The sequence below is a fragment of the Nicotiana tabacum genome, chromosome 23 (assembly GCF_000715075.1).
Source record: "Nicotiana tabacum cultivar K326 chromosome 23, ASM71507v2, whole genome shotgun sequence".
Taxonomy (NCBI): Eukaryota; Viridiplantae; Streptophyta; class Magnoliopsida; order Solanales; family Solanaceae; genus Nicotiana; species Nicotiana tabacum.
Window position 1 is genome coordinate 120865302 of NC_134102.1, and position 25053 is coordinate 120890354.

At 34.7% G+C, this 25053-nt stretch overlaps 2 protein-coding genes across 2 annotated transcripts; one reads left to right on the forward strand and one right to left on the reverse strand.

Moving 5' to 3' along the window:
- The first annotated feature begins 1660 nt into the window (after window positions 1-1660).
- LOC107760663 (ubiquitin carboxyl-terminal hydrolase 3) lies at window positions 1661-16441 on the forward strand. Its single transcript, XM_016578748.2, has 9 exons — window positions 1661-1872; window positions 2452-2583; window positions 2689-2727; window positions 3532-3637; window positions 4996-5054; window positions 5145-5219; window positions 12454-12502; window positions 12844-12920; window positions 16051-16441. Exons 1-9 carry the CDS (start codon window positions 1798-1800, stop codon window positions 16150-16152), a joined length of 714 nt encoding a protein of 237 aa, XP_016434234.1. The 5' UTR covers window positions 1661-1797; the 3' UTR covers window positions 16153-16441.
- Window positions 16442-17127: 686 nt separating this feature from the next.
- Window positions 17128-18248, reverse strand: LOC107760666 (oleosin L-like). The gene is made up of 2 exons (XM_016578749.2): window positions 17893-18248; window positions 17128-17511 (listed from the first exon to the last, which is right to left on the reverse strand). The coding sequence occupies exons 1-2, from the start codon at window positions 18168-18170 to the stop codon at window positions 17373-17375; spliced, it is 417 nt and encodes a 138-aa protein (XP_016434235.1). The 5' UTR covers window positions 18171-18248; the 3' UTR covers window positions 17128-17372.
- Between the last annotated feature and the right edge of the window lie 6805 nt (window positions 18249-25053).

The following is a 25053-nucleotide window of genomic DNA, read 5'->3' on the forward strand; positions in this document are numbered from 1 at the left end:
AAGTAGGCGTTTAGACATAGATTGGCTGAAATTTGAATTTTTTTTTTTTTAAGTTGTATTGAAAAATAGGTTTTGAAAGTTGAAGTTGTGTTGGAACATGCATTTTACTTGAAAAAAAGTTAAAGTTTTGCGAGTGGAATAAAAAGTTTCATCAAAGCTAGTTTTTGAAACTTGAAGATTTTTCTTCATAAAAATATATTCATAAACTAATCAAGTTTTATGAACAAATAAAATTTTCAATTTAAAACTACGGAAAAAGGACCACAAATGCCCCTAACGTATTGAAAATGGCTCAAAAATACCTTCCGTTAACCTTTTGGTCCACAAATGCCCCTAACGTTATTTTTCAGCTCAAACTTATCCCTATATCTAACAGAAGGGCCAACAATACCCCTAACGTTGGCTCAGAAATAGTCTCCATTAACCTTTTGGTCCGCAAATGTCCCTAACGTTTATTTTTTGGCTCAAACTTACCCCTATATCTAACAGAACTAACCTAGTCAATTTTTTGACTTTAACTTCGCCATGTGACATTTTTTTAATCCGCCACGTGTATTATTTGTATTAAATAAACCGACCTGTATCTTTTAAAATACCCAACGACCCTGACCCGCTCCTATATATTTGGACGGGCGACTAAAAATAATTACATTCGCTAGTTAAATATATAAAAAAATATACATCGATTATATATAAAAATATGTATATTATACATTAATATTTTAATATATATTTTACATGATATTATGTTTAGGAGAAATTATACGGTGTAGTTTGCCCTTCAAATTTTGCAAATCTTAACAAGTTTAACAAATATAAATTTTAATTTGCAAACATAAAAATGATAATGTTCTATTTATATGATTCTAAAGCAGGAGCAAAGAAATAGATGGAAAGGAAATTATTTAAAACCTTTAATTATATACATATCCAACTGCTTAGCACATTAATGGACTTTACATGATCTTTTTAATGGGAACTAATAGTGTTTTAATATATAACGATAGAGCTAAAATATTAACAAAAACCGTCGTTCCATTGTCAGATTTGCTTAAAAATTCGAGTTATAAGTCATAATTAATAGGAAAAACTACACCTTATAATTTCTCCTAAAAATAATATCATGTAAATATATATTAAAATATTAATGTATAATATATATATTTTTATATATAATCAATATATATTTTTTATATATTTAACTAGCGAATGTAATTATTTTTAGCCGACCGTCCAAATATATTGGAGCGGGTCAGGGTCGTTGGATATTTTAAAAGATACATGTGGGTTTTATTTAATACAAATAATATACGTGGCGGATTAAGAAAATACCACATGAGAAGTTAAAGTCAAAAAATTGACCAGGTTAGTTCTACTAGATATAGGGGTAGGTTTGAGCCCAAAAATAAACGTTAAGGATATTTGCGGACCAAAAGGTTAACGGAAGGTATTTTTGAACCATTTTCATTACGTTAGAGTATTGTTGACCCTTGTGTTAGATATATGGTTAAGTTTGAGCCAAAAAACATACATTAGAGGCATTGAAAAGTTAACTAAAGTTATTTTTGAGCCATTTTAAAGCCCTTTTCCGTTAAAACTATGTCCAAATATATGTCAAATTTATAAAATTGGCTAGGAATTGGAAAGCGGAAAAATGAAGCAAGAAAGGCAGATTTGTTTTTTTTCATAAACCGATCAGAAAATTTTTCCAAAACCTATATAAGGAAGGGAGCGTTCCAGAGTGCCACATTACCCGCTACCTGTACTTCCTAAGAGAGAGAGAGCTAGCTAGAGAGAATGGAATTCATGGCTGAAAGTGGTAGTGCTAAGAAATGGCTTCCTCTTGAAGCTAACCCTGATGTCATGAATCAGGTACCCCTTTATTTTACTTCTTAGCATTTACTTTTTTGTTAATCTGTTCGATTTTTTCTTTTCGTGAGCTAAATCTTTTCTGCGGTTTCTCAGAAAATTAAGCTTTCATTTTTTTTTTTGAGTTCTTGAGATATTCATTTTAGTATTGAAGAAAAAAACTATCTTGGTGGTTCTTTGTTTCTCATGTTTAATAAGTTGACCAGCGGAAGTGTTATTTACCCACTAATTGGGATGATAAAGCAGTTGCTTTCACTTTAATCAGCAGATTGATCTTATTTTGTCCGAAAAAATAACTACTTGATAAGGAATAGAAGCATGTTTTTAATTTACATGTGTATTTTCCATCAACCAACTAGACGACAACAACAACAACAAACCCAGTGTAATCCTATAAGTGGGGTCGGGGAGGCTAGTGTGTATGCAGACCTTACCCCTACTTTGTGAAGATAGAGATGTTTCCGATAGACCCCCGGCTTAAGAAATAGTGAACAAGAAGCAACCAACAATAACAACAACAAGTAAAAAAACGTAATTGGTTGATCCTATTTCATTATATGCCTTTTTTGTTTAATTGAGCAGTTCCTTTGGGGTCTTGGTGTTCCACCTGATGAGGCAGAGTGCTACGATGTTTATGGTTTAGATGAAGAACTTTTGGAAATGGTGCCCAAGCCGGTGCTTGCCGTTTTGTTTCTCTATCCTCTCACATCACAGGTTTGTTGTTAAGGAAAACTTTGTTAATTAGGCTTTTGATTTTGTACTCATTTTTTTCCTTCTAATTTTATGCTAGATCATTAATTACATGCCATGTGTTTTCAGAGTGAAGCAGAGAGAATACAGCAAGACAGCCAAACAAAGGTGGTTTCATGAGCTCATGGCCATATGTTTATGAACTATACTTTGTTATTAAATTATTTATACAGTGCTTTCATCATCAACCTTTGGTTTTTCTTATTGCTGAATGCTGAATTTACAGGATTTAGGAACTTTATGTTACTGCTATTCATGTCTAATCTTGAGGCACATTAACTTGTTATTATGCCAGTATAATTGTTTGATTAGGTTGGGCACGTTATCATCTCTTATGGTGCTGCATGTCCTGTTCTTCTGAATTGGTTGTTACTTGATATTGTCATTGCCTCGGCTTCATCGTTATGTAGCTCATCGCGTTAAATGTTGTCTACTCTTAGTCCTCTTTGACTGATTTTAGCTTTATTGGAAGCTTTTACTTGCTGGCCACTGAGGTGGTTGCCTGAAAGACCTCCTAGATGCTATACGTCTCGGAACGCAGCATCTTTGATCTTATCCTCATGTTGATTTTTCTTGACTTCTTGCTACTATCTAGTCTTTGATTAGTTCTCCTAAGTTGTGCTTTATCTGAATCAGCTACTAATTCATTCCACTGCTAGTGTGGTTGTTGAATGAGTTGGTAGACATTGCAATATGATAGAAGGTTTGGTGCTAAATTGGATTTTCAAAGATCTATTTAATACTATCACCGCCCTTTGTGATAAATGCAGTCAACAGTGCATCATTCTCTTCTCTGAGAAATATTTCCTGACATCCTTGACAATGTCTTCCTCCCCTCTTTGCAATTGTATGAGCGCTCATATGGATGCATAATTCTAAATTAGGAATTATTCATGAGAGTTGCATGTGCAGGACCCTACTAGTACAGTTTACTTCATGAAACAGACAGTGGGAAATGCATGTGGAACGATAGGCCTACTTCATGCTATTGGGAATATCACCTCAGAGATAAAACTTGGTAGGTCATTTTAATATTCATGCCATGAATGGTCCTTGTCATGTAGATATCTACTGTTGGCATCAAATATATTGTCTTATAGTACTACCAAGATAAGTGCATTGGATCCCGTATGAGCACCTTGTGTTTTCTTCACTGTGAAGTTGCATAATATGTAGGTTTCCGCTTTTTGAGGGCTTCAGTTGTCATCTGCAGGGGATGTGTAGTATAGGAACTGGCTTTCTCGGTTACATCATAACTTATTCTCAAGAATGTATCAGTGTTATCAAAGGCGTGCTTAAGCCCTGAAGTGAGACTCAAAACATGTTGAGCTCTTTGCCTTGCTTAGTGCGCACTTCAATATTGTCATCAAGGCTCTAAGGCATACTTTTCCTTGCCAATAAGCTTTATCCTGAAGAAGCGACACTAAATAATTGATATTTCACTTTATTTTAAATTTTCTTCAATTTCTTTGTCCATATTTTTGCTTATAGATATTAGTCTTGGACTACACATACATATTTGTAGTTTTTTCTATTTGCGCCTTTCTTCTTAAAAGCTCATGTTTTATTTGCGTTTTGCGCTTAAAGCCTCAACAGATCTTAGAGTTTTTTTGCGCTTTTCGCCTTTGATAACACTGGAATGTATTATTTGAAAAAGCCCTTTAGGGTTTTGTTCGTTCAATCAACTGTAGCTGCATACCGTATTAGGTGGAATCAACTATATGAATCATTTCCGTGTCATTACCATGAACCTTTTTATGACCGGAAAATCCCAGAGGGCCGGTTGGCGCACGGTTTGCAACTTGGTGGAGTATAGGTCCGCCCCTCTACCCTTCTCCACTTAAATACCATCTTTTGTCTGTTCGGGTGCGTGATTCCAATTAATAATTTATCTTTTAACTTTTAAGGTGGATTATAAGTTCTGTAGAACTAGAGGTTCTCTAAATCTCACACTTATCCCTATACAGACGTATAAGTCTCCCACCAAATAAAAAGGCCACCCCAGTAAAATCAACCTTCTTCATGTTTGGTACCATAACCATATTCCCAATTCACTTGTTAGGAACCGTCATATCTACCCTCATGTCCGTTTGGACCTCTCCATTAGAGATTGGTGGTCATTTAAGAGCCCTCAGACCAAGATATCCCTATGTTCCTAGAATTTAGTTTTAGTTTCCTTATTTAATCTTATTTGCTGAGAGTAAGAACTAAAATGGGGTTGATTATCTCATTTTCCCATGCTGGTTTTAATGAGAAAATCTATCATCAATTTTCTTTACTGGTACAACTTATCCTTAAGTCTAGTTCTACATGATTCCTACCCTGTTTATTTTAATCTATCTCACTATACCGGTACTTTTTTTTGGCGCTCTATAGATGAGGACTCATTCTTGGACAAGTTCTTTAAATCAACTGCTCACATGGACCCGATGGAGGTACTCATTTTGGTTTAGTTTCTGTGTGGTTGCTGACATGTCATATCATTGTATTCACTAAGCTCTAATACATGCAAGTCTAAAATGCAGCGTGCTTCATTCCTTGAAAATGATAGAGAAATGGAAGTTGCTCATTCAGTAGCAGCTACTGCTGGTGACACTGAGGTCAGAATTCATGTAGTTTTGCTGTTCTTATTTATCTAAATGAACAATCTCAACACTGAGCAGTAAATAGTGATGTAGTGAAGATGTGACCAACTCCCCGCCAACTATAGATATTCAAAAGCCAGTTTTCTTTTCATGTAAAATAAAGTTGGGTGAACAACTAACCCCCCTCCCGCCAAAAAAAAGGTTGGTGGTGAACAAATTACTTAAAAATGAATTTGTCGGTGCAAATTGAACCAGCATAAGATGCGAAGAACAATTGACTTGTTTCTAGTTAATTTAAGGGCCTACACGTTGATTCTGCTGAGACACTCAAAACTTGGTTGTATTTATTGGCACAATTGAGAAATCACTTCATAAATATGAAGTTCATAACCTTTTGATATGGTAAACAGACAACTGAGGATATTCTACAATTTTAGAAGGTGGTTGAAGACCTATATAGAAATGTGTTATTCTTGCAAGAAAACCAGGTTCTTCAAGTGTAGTTACAAGTTATTAGCAACAAAGAGGTGGTTCTCGTGCTAAATATCATTCTTGAGAAGATTTTTACAGTGGGCACCATTCCCTAATTACAGACAAAACATTGGAGTTTGAAAAATCCTAGGGACACAGATATACGTTATCCCACCTTGGACACGTGTGACGTGACAGAAGTTATTTTTTCTATTTCTTGTGCACACATGTCATGTAATATTGGAACTTGTGAACTTCCTTGGAAACCAAATGGGCATTTGATGTGATATTGAAATAGATTTGTATAATTAGAATTAGTATTATGTTTGTTTTGTTGATCTTTTGTTACTTGGCTTCTCTTAACACTCTATGGGTTATGGAATATGTAAATTTTCCCTGCTCTGATGGCTCTGTTAAAAAACCTTTCCAGTATTCTGGTCAATTCTTGTCATGCCCCTTTAGTTTCAACTTACTGTTCCGTGTCCTTGTCCTTGTCCATGTTAGACACGACTTATGTGTTTGTATGCCAGCTAAGGGGTCTAAGTTTATTTGGAAACCGACCTCATAGAAGTTGACCTCTTTGTTCTTGTGAGGCACCGCCCTTTGGTGGTCTAGTTTTTGAACTATAAATGTAATTGCACAATAGTCTTCATAGGTTGATGAGTTTTCCCTATTACGCATGGGAGGCCCTCCTAGTGGTGTTCTTGTTAGTTGTTATTCGATCGACGACGCCTCAATTGCAATTTATTCGTTAATATCCTGTAAAGTTTCTATTAGATTCCGATATTTGGATTTGATATTTCATGTGTACTCTCCTATATACCCTTCTATGTTAACAAAATTAAACATCCATTTTGGATTTTTCCTTATCTTTTATGGTGTTTTTATTTAAATTAAGTGAAACTGTTCTAGCTACTCTATACATGGGCAAGGAGGCTTTTGTCATAAGCTTTTCGATAGGAAGGTAAAATATGCCTAACGCGAATAGTGGTCGTCTTATTTTAAGAATATCTTAGTTTTTCTTAAGAAAATGTAAAGGAAGAGATCTTTATGACATGACACGATTGACTGGTCTCTTTTGAGTGCAAGGCTAATCTCCTAATATGTTAATCACACCTTTTGTTTGCCTTAATGTACTTGTGTCAAAGACATGGGTAGAAGCACTTTATTTGTAATCTTCAAAATGGACAGTAACCTGATTGAAAAAGGTTGTATCCTTCTACTTTCTTTTAAATTGGTGCTCTTTTGGGCAAAATTAAGCAGCAGAAAAACTACATTCATTGCAATGTAACTGTAATATGGCCATTAATTTGGCTTCTTCTCAATATGGCCAAATTTTCATGACATTTGCCATGACATAATATCCACTATTAGGCCAAGGATTTCTTGCTATAAATAGAGGAGCTTTTTCTCATTTGTAAACGCACCAATTCAAGAGCTTTTCACTCTTGCCTTTCTTTCTCCTCCTTTATTTCATTATAGAGTATTTTGTAAGAGAGTAAGTGTTGGGAAGCACTTGCGTGAACCCTTTCTTTGGAGTGATTTTGTGAGGTTATTCTCTTGGGGTATTTGGGACTAATTAGAGTATTTACTCTAATTTTGTACTCTTTTGTACTCTTGTTGGTATAGTAAAATTGCTCCTCTCCGCTTGTGGACGTAGGTTACCTTGATCGAACCACGTTAAATTTGTGTCTTCTTTATCTTCTTTAATTGCCGTTATTATCAATTTGCATTGTCTTTGTTATTGTCATTATAACGTTATTTGGATAAATTCTGCACTACTCGGTAACCCGATCCTAACAAATTGGTATTAGAGCCAGATCTAACCGGGTTAGTTTAAACATCCAAAATGACTCTAACAAAGTCTTATGTTGAGAAATTTGACCGAAGTGCAAATTTCGGAATGTGGCAATTAAAGATGGAAGCTATCCTAATTCAGGATAACTTAGATTTGGCACTGCAAGGAAATGAGAAGATGCCGGATAAAATGACGGACAAGGAGTTTGCCGTTATAGACAAAAAGGCAAAAACAAGTATTATTTTAAATCTTTCAAATGAGGTTTTACGTGAAGTTGCAGCAGAAAGCTCAGCCAAAGGTATATGGGAAAAGCTTAAAACCTTATATATGAAAAGAACAGTAGAAAACAGGCTTTACCTAAAGCAAAAACTCTACACTTTTCGTATGGTTGAAGGTACCTCTATACTTACACATCTTGATACTTTTGATTCTCTTCTTATGGATTTAAGTAACATAGATGCTGAAATCAAAGATGAGGATCAAGCTGTGTTATTGCTTGCTTCCTTACCCCAGTCGTTTAAACATATAAGAGATACTATGTTTTATGGAAAAGATAATATCTCTTATAAAGATATCAAATCTATTTTGAAATCAAAAGAATAAATAGATAGAGATATTATTGGGGAAACTAGTGGGAACCAAGGGGAAGACTTATTCATAAGAGGTAGATCCAATAAGAAAGATTCAAGTAGTGAGAAACCTAAATCACGGTCAAAATCCAGATACCGAAATGTCATGTGCAAATATTGTCATAAGAAAGGTCACATTATTTCTGAATGCTTTAAATTGAAAAACAAAGAAAAGCATACAGAAAAGAAAAATGAGCACATAAATACTGACACTGCCGAAGCAAGTGTAGTTGCTGATGAGACTGAGGGAACTATTTTTTTAGCAACTAATAATAGTTTCAAATCTAACAATGAGTGATTTAGATTCGGGTTGTTCTTATTATATGTGTCCCAATCAGGATTTATTTACCACATATGAATCTATTGGAGGTGCAGTTGTCTTGATGGACAACAATGCTGCCTGCAAAGTTATTGGAAAAGGTACAGTCCGAATCAAAATGCACGATGGTGTGGTGAGAACTCTCACCGATGTTAGACATGTTCCTGACTTGAAGAAAAATCTCATCTCTTTGGGCACTCTAGAATCTCTTGGGTGCAAGTACACAGGTGAAGGTGGAGTTCTGAAAATTTCTCATGGTGCTCTTGTGATCATGAAAGCACGCAAATATGGTATGTTGTATACTCTTTTGGGATCTACTGTTACAGGTGCTGCTGCAGTTTCAATATCAGATAAATCAGATTCTGACATCACCAAATTGTGGCATATGCGATTGGGGCATATGAGTGAAAAAGTTCTTTCCATCCTCAGCAAAAGAGGTCTCTTATGTGGCCAAAGTACCGGAAATATGGAGTTATGTGAACATTGTGTGTTCGGGAAGCAGAAAAGAGTCAACTTCAAATCTCCAGCGATTCATAGAACAAAAGGTACTTTGGATTACATTAATTCAGGTCTTTGCAAGAATGAAGGAATTGCTCGACATCGTACTGTGAGAATGACACCTCAGCAAAATGGTGTGGCAGAAAGGATGAATAGAACTCTTTTGGAAAGGGCTCATTGCATGATTTCAAATGCTGGGTTGACAAACGCCTTTTGGGCAGAAGCTATCTTTACAGCTTGTTATATTGTCAACCGAGCTCCTTCTGCACCTTTGAACTTTAAGACTCCAGAGGAAATGTGGTCTGGGACTCCTGCTAATTATTCTGATTTAAAGATATTTGGTTGCCCCGCATACATGCATGTAAATGATGGAAAATTAGAGTCAAGGGCTAAAAAGTGCATTTTCCTTGGGTATGCATCTGGGTTGAAAGGATACCGACAAAATTTATAATTAGCAGAGATGTAACCTTTGATGAATCCTCTATGTTACATTCTAGAAAAGAGTCTTCTAGTTCTTGTAATACAAATAAAGGAAAGAGTACACAGAACCAGGTGGAGATTGAGATTGGCATTCCTTCTGAGCCAAGCTTATCAACTTTGGAGCAAAATACAGTTGAAACTCCTGAAGTTGAGACAGAAGCTGAAATTCCTGAAGTTGAACCAGAAGAAGAGGAGTATTCTATAGCCAAACATAGACCAAGAAGAGAAGGTAAACAACCATTAAGGTTTGGAGATTATGTTGCATTTGCTTTTTCAGTTGCACAGGAAACTGAAGAAATTGGAGAATCATCAAAATATTCAGAAGCAGTTTCTGGTGCTGACTCAGCCAAGTGGCTGATTGCAATGAATGAAGAAATTGAGTCTCTCCACAAGAATGGTACTTGGTCTTGTGAAGCCGCCATCAGGAAAAAGAATTGTTGGTTGCAAATGGGTTTTCAAGAAAAAGGATGGCATTCCAGGGGTTGAAGATGCGAGGTATAAGGCACGATTAGTTGCAAAGGGCTATAGTCAGGTACAAGGAGTTGATTTTAATGATATTTTCTCACATGTTAAACATAGCTCTATTCGTGTCTTGCTTGCCTTCGTTGCCATGTATGATTTAGAATTAGAACAACTTGATGTTAAGACAGCTTTCTTACATGGCGAACTTGAGGAACAAATATACATGCATCAACCCGAATGATTTGAAGTTGAAGGAAAAGATCATGTTTGTTTGTTGAATAATTCCTTGTACGGATTAAAGCAGTCTCCAAGATAATGGTACAAAAGGTTTGATTCCTTTATGTTGGGTCATGGTTAATCGAGGAGCATGTATGATAGTTGCGTTTACTTCCGGAAGTTAAATGATGGTGCATTTGTGTACTTATTACTTTATATTGATGACATGCTCATTGCTGCTAAGGATTTAACAGACATTCACAATTTGAAAAGTCAGCTGAAAAGTGAATTTGAGATGAAAGATTTGGGAGCAGCTAAGAAAATCCTTGGCATGGAGATCAAAAGAGATCGAAAAGCCAACAAGCTATTCCTGACCCAAAAGAAGTACTTGGAGAAAGTCTTGGAGAGGTTTGGCATGAAAGATGCTAAACTAGTTAGTACCCCTCTTGTTGCTCATTTTAAGTAATCAGCTGCTCAGTCCCCGCAGTCAGAGAAGAGGAGAGGTACATGGAACATGTTCCTTATTCCAGTGCAGTCGGCACTATTATGTATGCAATGGTTTGTACACGTCCAGACATTTCACAAGCAGTGAGCGTGGTAAGTTGGTATATGGCTTGCCCTAGTAAAGCACATTGGCAGGCTGTGAAATGGATTTTCAGATACTTGCGAGGTACTTCAAACACACGTTTGGAGTTTGGGATAAATACTAACACTTTGGTTGGTTTTGTAGACTCAGATTATGCAGGTGATCTTGACAAAAGAAGATCACTGACAGGCTATGTATTTTGCATTGGTGGTTGCGCTATTAGTTGGAAAGCTACATTACGACATGTAGTAGCTTTATCTACTACCGAAGCAGAATATATGGCAGTGATCGAGGCAATCAAAGAAGCCTTATGATTGAAGGGTCTATTTGCGGAACTCAGTTCACACCGAGGTGGTCTTACCATTTTCTGTGATAGTCAAAGTGCCATTCACTTGACTAAAGATCATATGTATTATGAGAGGACGAAGCACATTGATATAAAGTATCATTTCATCCGAGAAACCATTGCTGAAGGAAAAGTCTCTGTTCAGAAGATCTAACACTAGAGACAATCCTGCTGACATATTCACAAAACCTCTTCAAGTGTCCAAGTTCAAGCTTTCAAGCTTTGCTTGAACTTGATTGGCATTTATGAAGAATGATTTTGCTCATTGGGGTTTTTGCGGAGAAGGTGGAGCAAATTTACTATGTATAAGCCGAAATTAGGCCAAGGTGGAGATTTGTAATATGACCATTAATTTGGCTTCTTCTCAAGTGAGGGCCAAATTTTCATGACATTTGCCATGAAATAATATTCACTATAACAAAATTTGTGGATCATGACATTTGTCATGACATAATATCCATTATTAGGCCAAGGATTTCTTGCTATAAATAGAGGAGTTTCTGCTCATTTGTAAACACACCAATTCAAGAGCTTTTCACTCTTGTCTTTCTTTCTCCTCCTTTATTTCATTATAGATTATTTTGTAAGAGAGTAAGTGTTGGGAAACACTTGTGTGAACCCTTTCTTTGGAGTGATCTTGTGAGGTTATTCTCTTGGGGTATTTGGGACTAATTAGAGTATTTACTCTAATTTTGTACTCTCTTTTGTACTCTTATTGGTATAGTAAAATTGTTCCTCTGCGCTTGTGGACGTAGGTCAACTTGATCGAACCACGTTAAATTTGTGTAATCTTTATCTTCTTTAATTGCCGTTATTATTAACTTGCACTGTCTTTGTTTTTTTGATGAAGAAACTTGCATTTGTCTTTGTTATTGTCATTATAACGTTGTTTGGCTAAATTCCGCACTACCCGGTAATCCGATCCTAACAGTAACCCATAAGAATCATAAATGCTGAGCTGGTTGGGCAATAGATAAAGAAATCCTTGTTTTGTCACTGGTGATTGCAGCTTACAGTATCTGCATTATTTTTGGTACAGCTATCATTCTGTGAAGTATGCGTGTTTGACTGAAAAATTGACAGAATCAGGGTTGTAGGCCTGAAGAAAACGCAGCATTCAAATATTCCTTTTCTAAGTTGTAAGAGATCATCGCCAAATTTGTGGCAGTCTCAAATTTCAAAGTCGGTTAATATTTGTTGTTTGCTTTATTCAACATAGTGGTTATTCTGTTTAGACTTTGGTCGTAAGGGTAGCGAGACCAGCCTTTTGTTCGAACTTTGATCAGTTTAAGGTCATGATCCTCCTCTATAACAGCTTTTGTATTGTGAAAGTGACAACTGTTGTTAGCTTAACAATCCTGTGCATATTATACTAATACATATTATATTTAACTTTATGATGCGTGCTAATAGCATGCAACAATCTGGTGAATTCTTTTTTCAGGCTCCAGAGAACGTGAACACCCATTTCATCTGCTTCGCATGTGTTGATGGTAACTCTCTCTCTCTCTCTCTCTCTCTCTCTCTCTCTCTCTCTCTTGTTGGGGTCTGCATAAGAAACTAATTCTGCACTATGAAATTCGAGAATAGCTTACTTTTGTTCCTTTTTCCTATGTTGATGATGTCCGAATGGAGATAATTCAGAGCACAATTTCTGGGAGAAATTCGCAAACTGCATCATTTCTTGTTTATAAGTGCCCTGAATATACATTTGGAACCTGTATATTAGTGAAACAACTTGCAATAATACAGTAATTATCGACAAAATTTGCCTTATTCACCTTAAGTTATCATTACCAAAGATGAGAAGTTGCATAAACTTGTCATGTTGCAGGACAACTCTATGAACTCGATGGAAGGAGGTCCGGACCAATTTCACATGGTGCATCTTCCCCAAGCAACCTATTACAGGTAACCATCCTTTATTGACTAATTCCTTTTGGAGCCAAGTGGCAGCCGAAAGTTAAGACCAAATAGCGGGGAGAAAAATGTCTGAATCCCAAAACTCGGACCTGGATCTGACCTTCATCCACCACACCTGAATTCTTTAACCTGTGAGATCAGTTAGGACCTGAATGTTGTAAGTCTACAAAATTTTCACTTATTGGGATTTAGATGATACGCAAACACATAAATCTTAAATTGAAAAGCAAATATTAAGTTAGTCCTTACTAGTGGTGGCAAAATAGATAAAAGAAAACAGTTATCCACCCATATTATCCATTAAAAAATAGGTTGGATAATGAACTTTTTAAAAATGAGTTAAATATAGATAAGAGCCATATTATCCACTTAGAAAATGGATAACCAGTGAATAACTAATAGATCTAACTGTTACATTTGTAAAGCCTCAAATTGAGGATTCCTCAAATTTGGAAAACTAGGAATTCTCCCAAAAGTGATCATACTCAAGAAGCCATGGATAATATGGATATCCATATTATCCGCCGGTTAACCCATTTTTATCCGTATTAAATATGAGTCTGGTTGGATAATTTATCCATTTTTTGCATTACCCATATCCGACATGTTCCATATCCAACCCGACTCGCCCGTTTGCCACCTTACTATCTGAAACGATTCTAGCGGACCATTTTGAATACATAGGAAAGTACAATAAAGGGTGTTGAAGATGGCTGATCTTATTTCCTCCGAAGATCCAATCCTTGTCTTTTTTTCTTAGATGATAACAATTTTATATATTCAAAAGGCACAAAGGTTGTGCTGGCCATAATTACTGGAGATTGTACCAAAATATACATCTAAAATTTCTATCCTATTACAAGGATCCTAGAACATCTATTATAGTTTTTGGATCCTCTATATATTCCTACTTACACCAATAAAACAACAAAGAGTCCATTTTTATCTTCTGAATTGAGCTGCCCTTGTCTTCAAACCACCTTGAGTTCCTTTCTTTTCAAATAGACCACCATATGCAAGCAGGAATTAAATCCCATCTATTTTTCTGAGCTAAGGGACTACTCCCTTTATTCCAGCGTGACAACATTTTCTTTGTGTTATTTGGCATGACCCAGTGTACCCATGCTAGTGCTAGAAATATATTCCAAACTTGTACTGTCACTGAACAATGTAAGAAAAGGTGATTAATAGTTTCTGCCTCCCTTCCACATAAATGACATCTGGAACAGAGTGGTAGACCTCTTTTCATCAGATTTTCCTCCGTTAAACAGGCCTTTCTAGCTACCAGCCAAACAAAACATGCCACTTTATAAGGAGTCTTTACTTTCCAAATATGCTTCCAGGGCCAAAGCTCAGTTATAAAATTAGTTTGATTGAGCGCTTGATAGGAAGTTTTAACAGAGAAACTACCTGACTTGTGTCCCAGCCACCAAACCTTGTCATCATTTTGTGTGACACCTGTGAATTTGTCGATTGTGTTGTAGAAGTATGCAATTCTATTGATTTCCCAATCATTCAATAATCTCCTAAAGGTGAGATTCCACCTTGGACAGACCAAACTTCATTGATGGTGGCCTTCTGTTGCTGGTTTATAATGAAAATGTCTGGATACATTGTCTTCAAAGGTTGCTGCCCCATTCAATTATCTTCCCAGAAGAAGACTTTTTGCCCATTTCCCACTCTATGATTGATTCTGTTGCTAAAAGTCTGCCACAAATTTCTGATAGTCTTCCAAACACTTACTCCATAGACATTGTTCACTGCCTTAGTTTTCCAGGGACCTTCCTCACCATATTTGTCTGTGATTACCCTCCTCCATAATGAGTGTTCTTCATTTGTGCATCTCCAGAGCCATTTCATGAGAAGGCTTTGATTTTGTTTCTTCATATTTTTAACTCCCATGCCACGCCACCCTGTTTTTTTCTTAAGGTGACAGTTTTCCATTTAACTAAATGGAACCCTCTTTTAACTTTGTTGCCTTGCCATAGAAAGTTTCTCCTCAAAAAATTCATTTTTTTTTCTATCTTTGCCGGGATAGGAAACAGTGACATCATATATGTAGGGAGAGCATCTAACACACTGATTATAAGCACTAATCTACCTCCTATTGAGAGGTATTGGCTTTTCCACCTAGCAAGCCTCTTCTCACATTTTTTCAGAACTCCACTCCATATATCAATGGATTTACTTTTTGCTCCCAGAGGCATTCCAAGATAAACAGTTGGGAGGGTACCTATTTCACCTCCAAGAATCTCAGGGAACTGCTGAATTTGTTGAGGTTCATTAACCGGATATATTAAACTTTTCCTCCAATTTATGTGCAGTCCTAATATTCCTTCAAAATTGTCAAGACTACTCTTAACATCCTTATCTGATCTGTCTCAGCATCACAAAGAATGATTGCATCATCTGCATAAAGGAGATGAGTGATCTCCAAACTTCCCCGTTGTTTGTTGCTAACCTTGAATCCCCTGATTTAGTTGTTCTGTTGGGCTGTTTGAGGCATACTATTCAGTCCTTCCATAGCAATAATAAATAGGTAAGGGGATAAGGGATCCCCCTGTCTTAGTTAACTAACACTGAAAATCTTGCTGTGCTTATGCAAAATCTGATCCAGTTAATCCACTTTGTACCAAAACCCATCTTCTTCAACATGTTTGTCAAGAAGTCCCAATTCACATGATCAAATGGCTCTACTTTGTGTAACTCGATCCCAAAAGTGTTGGAGATGGCCGATCTTATTTCCTCACAAGATCCAAGCCTTACCTTTTTGTATTCTTGTGACATAAGTTACTAAATTTAGACGGAAGACTTTTGGGACACTCATTTAGTGTGCTGACATAAGTTATGTTATCAAATAGCGTACCTCAAGATTTTGCTGTGGGAGGGGTGTTAGGGGCGGATATAGGTATCAGATGTTCATGAACCCAGTAGCTTTTGTTCAGACCTAGTATGTGTATTAAAAAATCTACTAAACATTTATAAATATTTGACGTTAAACCTATATATTAGCTTGAAATCATAATAAGAACCCATAAACTTCAAATCCTTCGGGTTATGTGGGGTATACTGTTCTTTATATCTTTTTCCAAGTTGAAACATTCCTTGCTTGTTGTAGGATGCTGCTAAAGTTATACAAAAGATGATCCAAAAGAATCCAGACTCGATCAACTTCAATGTCATTGCTATTTCAAAGAGAGTTAAAAGTGATGCAGTCTGAGCGCTAAGTTTTATTGCCTGCGATCTCTCGCTCGAACGTGTAATGAAACATTGTACAAGAGCTAAAGATGGAGTTGTTCCACCACCTTTTGACTGGAGATCTTTGGCTTAAACTTGTGCTGTATGAGGTTGTACTTATTCTCGGCCTTTGACAAATTTTCACTCCACCTTTTTTTTTTTGTGTGTGTGTGTGTGTGTGTGTGTGTGTGTGTGTGTGTGTGTGTCTTTTGTAGCGCATATGTTAAATCTAAACTAGTGATTCCACCTAAATTCGAATTAGTTGGATGTAATAAGTTTTCAGCTACCAATGGTTAAGAAGAAAAATACTTGCCAACTCATGACCATAATCGGTTCGCGATATTTGATAACTAGCAATATCTCAAGATATAGTTTTTTGTTTAGATGCTGAAAGATTGACAAAAATGTCAATCAAATTTACCAAAGAACTTTAAGATTTTCTTAGTCAAAGTCACTTTAGGAACCTGAACAAGATATTGCCTGGCTATTGTTCTTGATAATATTCACCCACGGAATTGGTTTCTTAGCCAATTGATGGTGTGATATCCAAATTGAGATTGCTCAAGTTCCAAAAAAATTGTGCTCTAAGCTTAAGATAAAAATAAATTGTGCTGATTCATGATACCCTCAACCTCAAGGGCCATTTCAGCTTTTGCATGAACTCAGATTACTTCATCCTATTTACTTGCCCTAGTACTCTATTTGCTAATTAGAGGAATTAACCATGGCCTTGTGCCTTCTCCTCAAATTCTTTTGGATCCGAATTAAGTAGTCTCCCCCGCACAAAATGGTATCACTAAAACCACGAAGGTTTACAAAGTGGTTTCATTAAAACCCCTCATTTACCAAACGGGTTCATATACCCATTCAACCAAAGGGATGAAGCAAAACTAAAACACACACACACACTTGTGTGTGTGTGTGTGTGTAATTCTTTTATTCAATGGACAAAGACAAATAAACAATGAACGAGATGCATTAAGCCAAAAGCAAATGTTATTACAAAATCATTTGATTAAATCTACCACAAAATCCAACAGCACATCTCCATATCAACACAGAGATGAGACACTTTAACACACAACTCAAAACAAAAAACAAATTAATTTAAAAGAGTACATCATGCATGTAATGCCTAAAACAAGCAGTTGTTCCTCAAAGTCCACTGAACTTAATTAAAAACAGTCCTCTCCCCTTTCAATTCTAAGTACCCTTAATCTGTTGCTGTGCCTGATGTCCCAATTGCTCAGCTTTCTCCTTTATATCATGGGCTGCATGCGCAAGCCTATCTCTCGCGTAATCGATCTTATCCGCTCCGATTGGGTGCTTCCCAATGGTGTACCTATTACAGGACAGATAAAATTTGATTCAAACTTCTAAATTCTCAGCATTAATAAATGCATTACACACATTATATTTTCTGATAAGGATGAATGTGATAAGGGTGAAATAGAAAGTTCAAGTTAATTTAGTACTAAATTTAAAAATGTCACTTTTTAGGACGTAAGACTAATATTTTTTTTATGGTTTTATAAGTGTTCCGACAGGGCAGAGCTAGATCGACTAACCTAGTGTTTGCTTAGACCCTGTATTTGTATTATTAGAAAATTCTAAATATGTACGTTGTAGACACAAAAACTATAAGATGAGCTATGGGTTGGTAGCGTTTCCAGAACCCATAAACTTTAGGGTCTTTAAACCCTAATTCTGCGCGAGTGTGTACCTGTACATCCAGTAGAAAACAAAAGTAGCAGTAGCACCAAATCCACCAGCAGCTAATAACCCACCGAGGATCATGAAAATGGTAATAGTAGCGGGTACAAGAACAGGGCTGAAAATGACAAGCAAAGGAGTGGCCACAACTAAGCCAATGACAGTGGCGGCCAGCGTTAAGCCGGACAGAACCATCAGCGAACCACCAACAGTCACAGCAGTGGTGGTTTTTGCCACTTGACGTGACAGCTGCTGGTGCTGTTCATGGCGTGGTTGAATCTGAGACATTTTTTTAAACTTTTGGAGATGATTTTTTTTTAATTGAGAAGAGATAGAGATGAAGAGTGAAAAAGCAGAAAGGAGCGGGGAGTGTAAATATAGAGATAGGTTAGTGCATGCTGGTAACGTGTGAGTGTCTGAGTTTGCATGCATTTGTTGCTTGACACGTATCATTTGTCTCTGCTCTGATTTACTAGCTGGCTTAGGCCTTTGGAATCATTTCCGGGCGATAATATCAACAGTTTCTCTGCATTTAACATTTGATGATCAAAATCATACAACTAATTAAATAAGGAAAAATATAATTTCTATACACTGGGTTTCGACAATATCTAAAATATTAAGTTTCTTAATTATTAATCGATAATCTGAATGAGTTTCCCTCTTTTAGCCAATAACTTAGCAGGAGGGAGGGTATGAGTTATGACTACGTTATGCACTACGGGATGAGGTCAAGGAAATAAATTTTTTGATAGAAATTTAATGGACCAGTCCCCTAAGAAAGATTACGAGAATTCGAATTCGAGTTTTATGTTTCGCTCTTGAAAATTCAAATGTCATGGCATTTATTATTAATTCTTTTTCCTCTGAGTCATACAAGCTTTTTATCAAAAAGAGAAGAAAGGACGGGTGAGTCATAGATGATATTTCAAATTCAAACAATCTGAAAACGAAACCGTCCCGTATTTCAATAGTCTGTTACCAGTTTCAGAAAAAGAGGAAATTTGAATTGAATTGCTACCAAACGTAAGAAATCAACAGAGAATCTCGTAGGAATTGGTTCTAGGTGATAAGAAATCCGATAAATGAATTGTTTCGCAGATAATTATAATTTAAACACATGGTTGTTCATATGAGGTTTTGGCACAACAAGTGTCACGATCCAAACCGAACGACCGCGACGGGCATATGGTGTCTTACTCAACCGAGTACCAACATAACGTATCTTTCTAATTATACCATCATGGGTAAATGGGCCAGAAGGACCGTCATGAGATAATCAGAAGAAAACATAAGGGAATACTCGACATAGGACGATCCAACATGATATACAAACTTATACATGTGACATACGAGCCTATAAGACCGACATGATTATTGTACACTCAAAACATAGATCGACAAGGCCATACAAGTATCCATTACATGACATCTGTCTACAAGCCTCTAAGAGTACATAAACGTCATAAAGGCCGGGACATGGCCCAGCCATACCAATCAATACATGTCCCAAGCATACTTACCAAATAGGTAACTACGACGCAAATGGAATGCGCCAACACTTTCCGATGAGCTGATAGCCTACTAGGAGGACTGTCAACCTGTCTATCGGGACCTGCGGGCATGAAACGCAGCATCTCCAAGCAAAAGGGACGTTCGTACGAATAAAGTATCGAGTGTAAGGCAGGAAAACATAAATAAGAACAGTAATATAAAGAGAGATAGAGAAGATACAACCTGTAACATCTAAATGCCTTTGAGGGCTACTGACATGAAATGCATGATACATATATATATATATATATATATATATATATATATATATATATATAAGATTCCAAAAATATACGCCTCTGCGGGCATCATCATCATCATATCGTACCCGACCGTAATAGGCTCGGTAAAAACGTACCCGGCTATCATCAGGCTTGATAGAATCATACCCGGCCACGTGGAACTCAATAAACCCAACTGATCAGTGGTTGTACAATAGGTGCCGTACCCGGCCGACTATAGCGCAACTCGGTAGAGTAAAATAGATACATATATATAATGCATACTGGACTCATGGAATCACGTTCTAAACCTTTCGGAGTGACGTAAGGTTGTCACATCTTCGATTAACATTATGGACATCCATACCATCAATATGAGCTTCCATACGATTCAAAGATCATATATACTTGCTTAGAATAACTTTATAAGGAAAGAACAACATGGACAACATTAGTTGTTAGGAGTAGATCCGTTATGAAATAGCTTATCGTTTATGTTCATTTCACTTTAGATCATGCCAAAAGAAAGAAGAAAGTGACTTAACATACCTTTGCAATCTTCTCTCCAATCGTCAACGAAGCTCAATATGATCTTACATCTACAATGAGGAAACCGACTTCGTCGTCATCACATAAGCGTTGTAACTCTCATATTTCAAAACCAATATTCTACAAGAAAATGGACAGCACCTCCCTTGTTTTTACTACATCCCATAAATTATTAAAAGTCCCCAAACAGCCCAAACAACAATCAGTAGCTATATGGAACACAACCAACACAATAACACGTCGAGTAACAAGTTCAGTTAATGTCTAATAATACTAGATTTTGAATCCTTTCTCTCTTATTTATATTCAGAAAAATGTTGATAATAACAACACAATATACTCAGGTTATTGCATAAATTTTTCAGCCATAAAATGCTGCAAGAACACCTGCCAAACAGCCCAACAATCAACCAACATTACTAACAAGCTTTTCGATTGATATCTCATAAAATCTAGCTTGAACGACTTAGCCGTAAGTTGAATAAACTTAAATACATGTAGAGTAAGAGGTTCCTTACCTTTAAACAGATAGAACAACTCCAATTTGAGCTTATTTCACCACGAAATATCCTTCCAACGCAGCCACAAGAACAAGGAAGAGAAACTAACAATCAATTTGGGTTTCTCGACACTATAATCACTTGGAAGAGTTGAAATTACCTTGGGTTGATATGAAAACCTTGGGAGAGTATTTTACAGAACTTAAACTACTTAAAAAAATTTCCCACATGAGGTGGAACCACACCAAAATCAGCAACCACAAGAAGAACAAGAAACTCACTAGCGCCATGGGATTCCCGATACTTGATTTGTGTTGTTTTCCCTTGGTTTGGGTCTTGGATCACGAAAGAAGTTTGAGAGAAAGTTTTTAGGTGTCTAGGTCTGAAGAGAGTGAAAAAGAATGAGTTAAAACCGGGTTGTAGGCATCACATATATATATATATCAAGATATCTCAACCGCTAAGTGGGTCCCATAGGGAGCTACTTGCGTAGTCTCGTAAAAACGCGAATGTCTCTCTACTCCGATGTCGTTTCGATGAACGGTTTAATGCGTTAGAAACTAGACTCGTAGATCTTCTATTTGATATGTGGATCAACCCGTAATTCTTATTATATTGAGAGAAAATCTCTTCTACTTTTGACCTAATTTTCAGCACATTATGAATATAACTTGTGATGACCTTTGTCAACTTTTGTTCCACAACTCGCTTGACTTCAAAACGTAACATACGATTATCATACGACTAAAATAACTCATAACATAATCTCCTTATCATATTGAACACCCTAGTTTCACCCCAAAAGTACATGTTATATAATTCACAACTTGTCGACTTTCGACGAAATTTATTTTCTTAAATTTGTTTAGCTTCTAAGCTTTCCAACCCTCTTGGTACTTGTTATTCATGATCTTAAATATTTGTAACCTCCAAGATAACAAGATACTTAATTACTTTATATACTTTCAAAAATGATCTCATTTCTGAACTTTTATCAATTGATTTACGACGTACTCTCACGTACAAAAACATGAGGTGTAATAACGATATACGTAACAAATGGAGGAGTTTGGCGCTTATATTCATTTGAAGGTCATTTTGAGCGAAGTCATCTAAAAGTTTTGAGGTAATTTGGTCTGCATATGTAGTAAATGACCCGTAAGAAAACTTATCAAAACATAAAAAAGTTAGTTTCTTGTTTAGTTTAAGTTTGTTGAAATAGCAATGATAAATAAAGAGCAATCTTCTGGCTTTGAGTTCCATCCTCCCGTCCTTTTTTTTTTTTTTTTTTTTTAATTTAATTTTTTAACTATATAATAAATGGAAGTTCTTTGTGCGACGAAGGGTATTTGAGTAAATAAATCAAAAGTGAAGGCAGATTCTATCTGGTTCTCCTTTCTCTACTGTAGTGCCACGTGTTAATGGTAGGGAGACTCACCCGAACATCATGCTTTTTCTTCGTAGACTAGTATTCATACCCGCGGGTTGCGCGGAGAATTTTAGGACTAAGTATCAAAAAGAGTGACACCATAACTATCCAAATTCTACTATTTTTCTTGAATTGCAATTTTGTTATTTAAGTAATTGAATAAATTGAAAAAAAAATTCAAGATAAAGTTTGTATTTAAAATATTTAAAAATATTTATCATCTTTTTATTTTCTTCATGAAATAGTAGATAATATTATTATATAAACCCGTCAACTGATAAATATTGCCGCAACATTATGAAAACGGATGAGTAATAATATAATTAATAGGTTGAAAAGTTATCCGATTTGATAGATACCAACCAAGAAACCTTGCTATGGTACACAATTCCATTTATATGTTGTTCGTAACAATTATCACAATTTGTGAGAATGCTGAAATCTCCTGGCATAGTTGGATCACATAGAAATTTTGAGAATAATAGGTTTTCAATTAAGAAGATGTTGGTGATGGAATTAATGACAATAGTTTTTTTTTTTTTTTTTTTTTTTAAGATGTGGGTTTGGGTTTAGGTTTTTTCTAGAAATTGTCTATATTTATCGATAAATGTTTTTTTTAAAGACGTGAGTTTGGGTTTAGGTATTTTTTAGGAATTGTCTAAATTTATCAATTTCCTAATATTATATTTATTTCCTCTTTTCGTATATTTTTTTCTACTCTTGTATTTAATTAGTTTTTTCATTTAGTGTTTTACTTATAATTTAAATATCCTTATTTTTAATTAAATTATAATTTTAAATTCATTAAAATTATAAAGAGAAGCCTTTTAAAACTTTGTTCAAAAGTAAAGAGACAAGCCTTCTATTCACAATCTTCAATTTGTCCAAAATTTATTAATAATACTTTTGTATATTATTTACTGACTTTATAATTATATCTTGGTTATTGTTTTTTGGTATTTAAATTTTTTTCATGAATAATTGTAAAATTTATCAAGTTGTAGTATCATGACACTTGGCTTAATCTTATGAATATTAATTTTTAATCATAAAATTGATAGTGACTTTTTATTAGGTTGCTACTTGGCTTAATATGATATATTTGCCTCTCCTTATATTATGTATAGATAATATATTATATAATACATAGATACCTCATTTAATATAACATAGATAATATTGATTTCTTACTTCGTCCAAAATATATGTTCTTTTATTATTTTGTATAAAAGGTATCAATATTTTAATTATTTTTTTATATTATATAGAATAAGCAATTAAACTTTTCTTCTATTTGTTTCAACATAAAGTTTTGATTTTTACATTTTGGACTTCATCCAAAATATATGTTCTTTTATTATTTTGTATAAAATGTATCAATATTTTTAGAATATTTTGTTTACATTTTATAGAATAAGCAATTAGACTTTTCTTCTATTTTATTTTCAATATAAAGTTTTGATTTTTATATTCTTTACTATGTTGCTTGTAATTATTTCAAATTCAAATTAGACTTTTCTTCTATGTTTAAATTCAAATTCAAAAATAGTAACTGATTATTAATAACACATAGTACATAATTTAGTTTTTTTAAAAATTTAAATTTAAAAAAACTAATTATTACCTAACTTAGCTAATTTTGTCCTAACATTGCCAAGTGACTTTTTATTATGTTGTCACTTAGCTTACTATGGTGTCTTTGCATCTCCTTGTATTATGTATAGATAATATAATATATAATATATAAATACCTCCTTTAATATAACATAAATAATATAGATTTCTTACTTCGTCCAAAATATATGTTCTTTTATTATTTTGTATAAAAGGTATCAATATTTTAATTATTTGTTTCTAAGCAATTCGACTTTTCTTCGATTTTTTTCAACATAAAGTTTTGATTTTTACATTTTGGATTTCATCCAAAATATATGTTCTTTTATTATTATGTATAAAATGTATCAATAGTTTTAGAATATTGTTTTTGCATTATATAGAATAAGCAATTCAACTTTTCTTCTATTTTATTTTCAATATAAAGTTTTGATTTATATATTTTTTACTATGTTGCTTGTAATGATTTCAAATTCAAATTAGACTTTTCTTCTATGTTTAAATTCAAATTCAAAAATAGCAACTAATTATTAACAACACATAGTGCATAATTTATTTATTTTAAAATTTAAATTAAAAAAAAACTAATTATTACCTAACTTAACTAATTTTGTACTAACATTGCCAAGTGACTTTTTATTATATTGCCAGTTGGCTTACTATGGTGTTTTTGCCTCTCCTATTATATACATATAGATAGATTTTTTATTTTAATATATTTTTAAAACTCCAACTTGAAACTACTCCCCAATGCTCTCTCTCTCTCTCTCTCTCTCTCTCTCTCTATATATATATATATATATATATATATATATATATATATATATATATATATATATATATATATATATATATATATATATATATATATTTATTATATTTATTAATTCAAATAGAGTAACCAATTAATTCAAAATTTAAAATTCAAAAGATTTTTTAGTTAGAAAGGTAGTTTATTTTGTCTTAAAACTCCAATTTGAAACTACTCTCAAATTTGAATTTACAATTTTTTATTTTTTTCATTTTTCCTATGATTGATGTGATGATACTAATATTGTCTCCTTTTTGTCCTTTTGGCTTTTTGTTTTCTTGAGCCGAGGGTCTTTCGGAAACAACCTCTCTATTCCTTCGGAGTAAGGGTAAGACCTGCGTGCACACTGCCCTCCCCAAACCCCATTAGTGGGATTTTACTGGGTTATTGTTGTTATTTTTTTCAATTTCATTTTTTATTTAAAATAATTTTAAAACACCAACTTTGTTGGAGCTTTGTCCTAAAAATCTATACTTGGCGTCTCATGGTTATA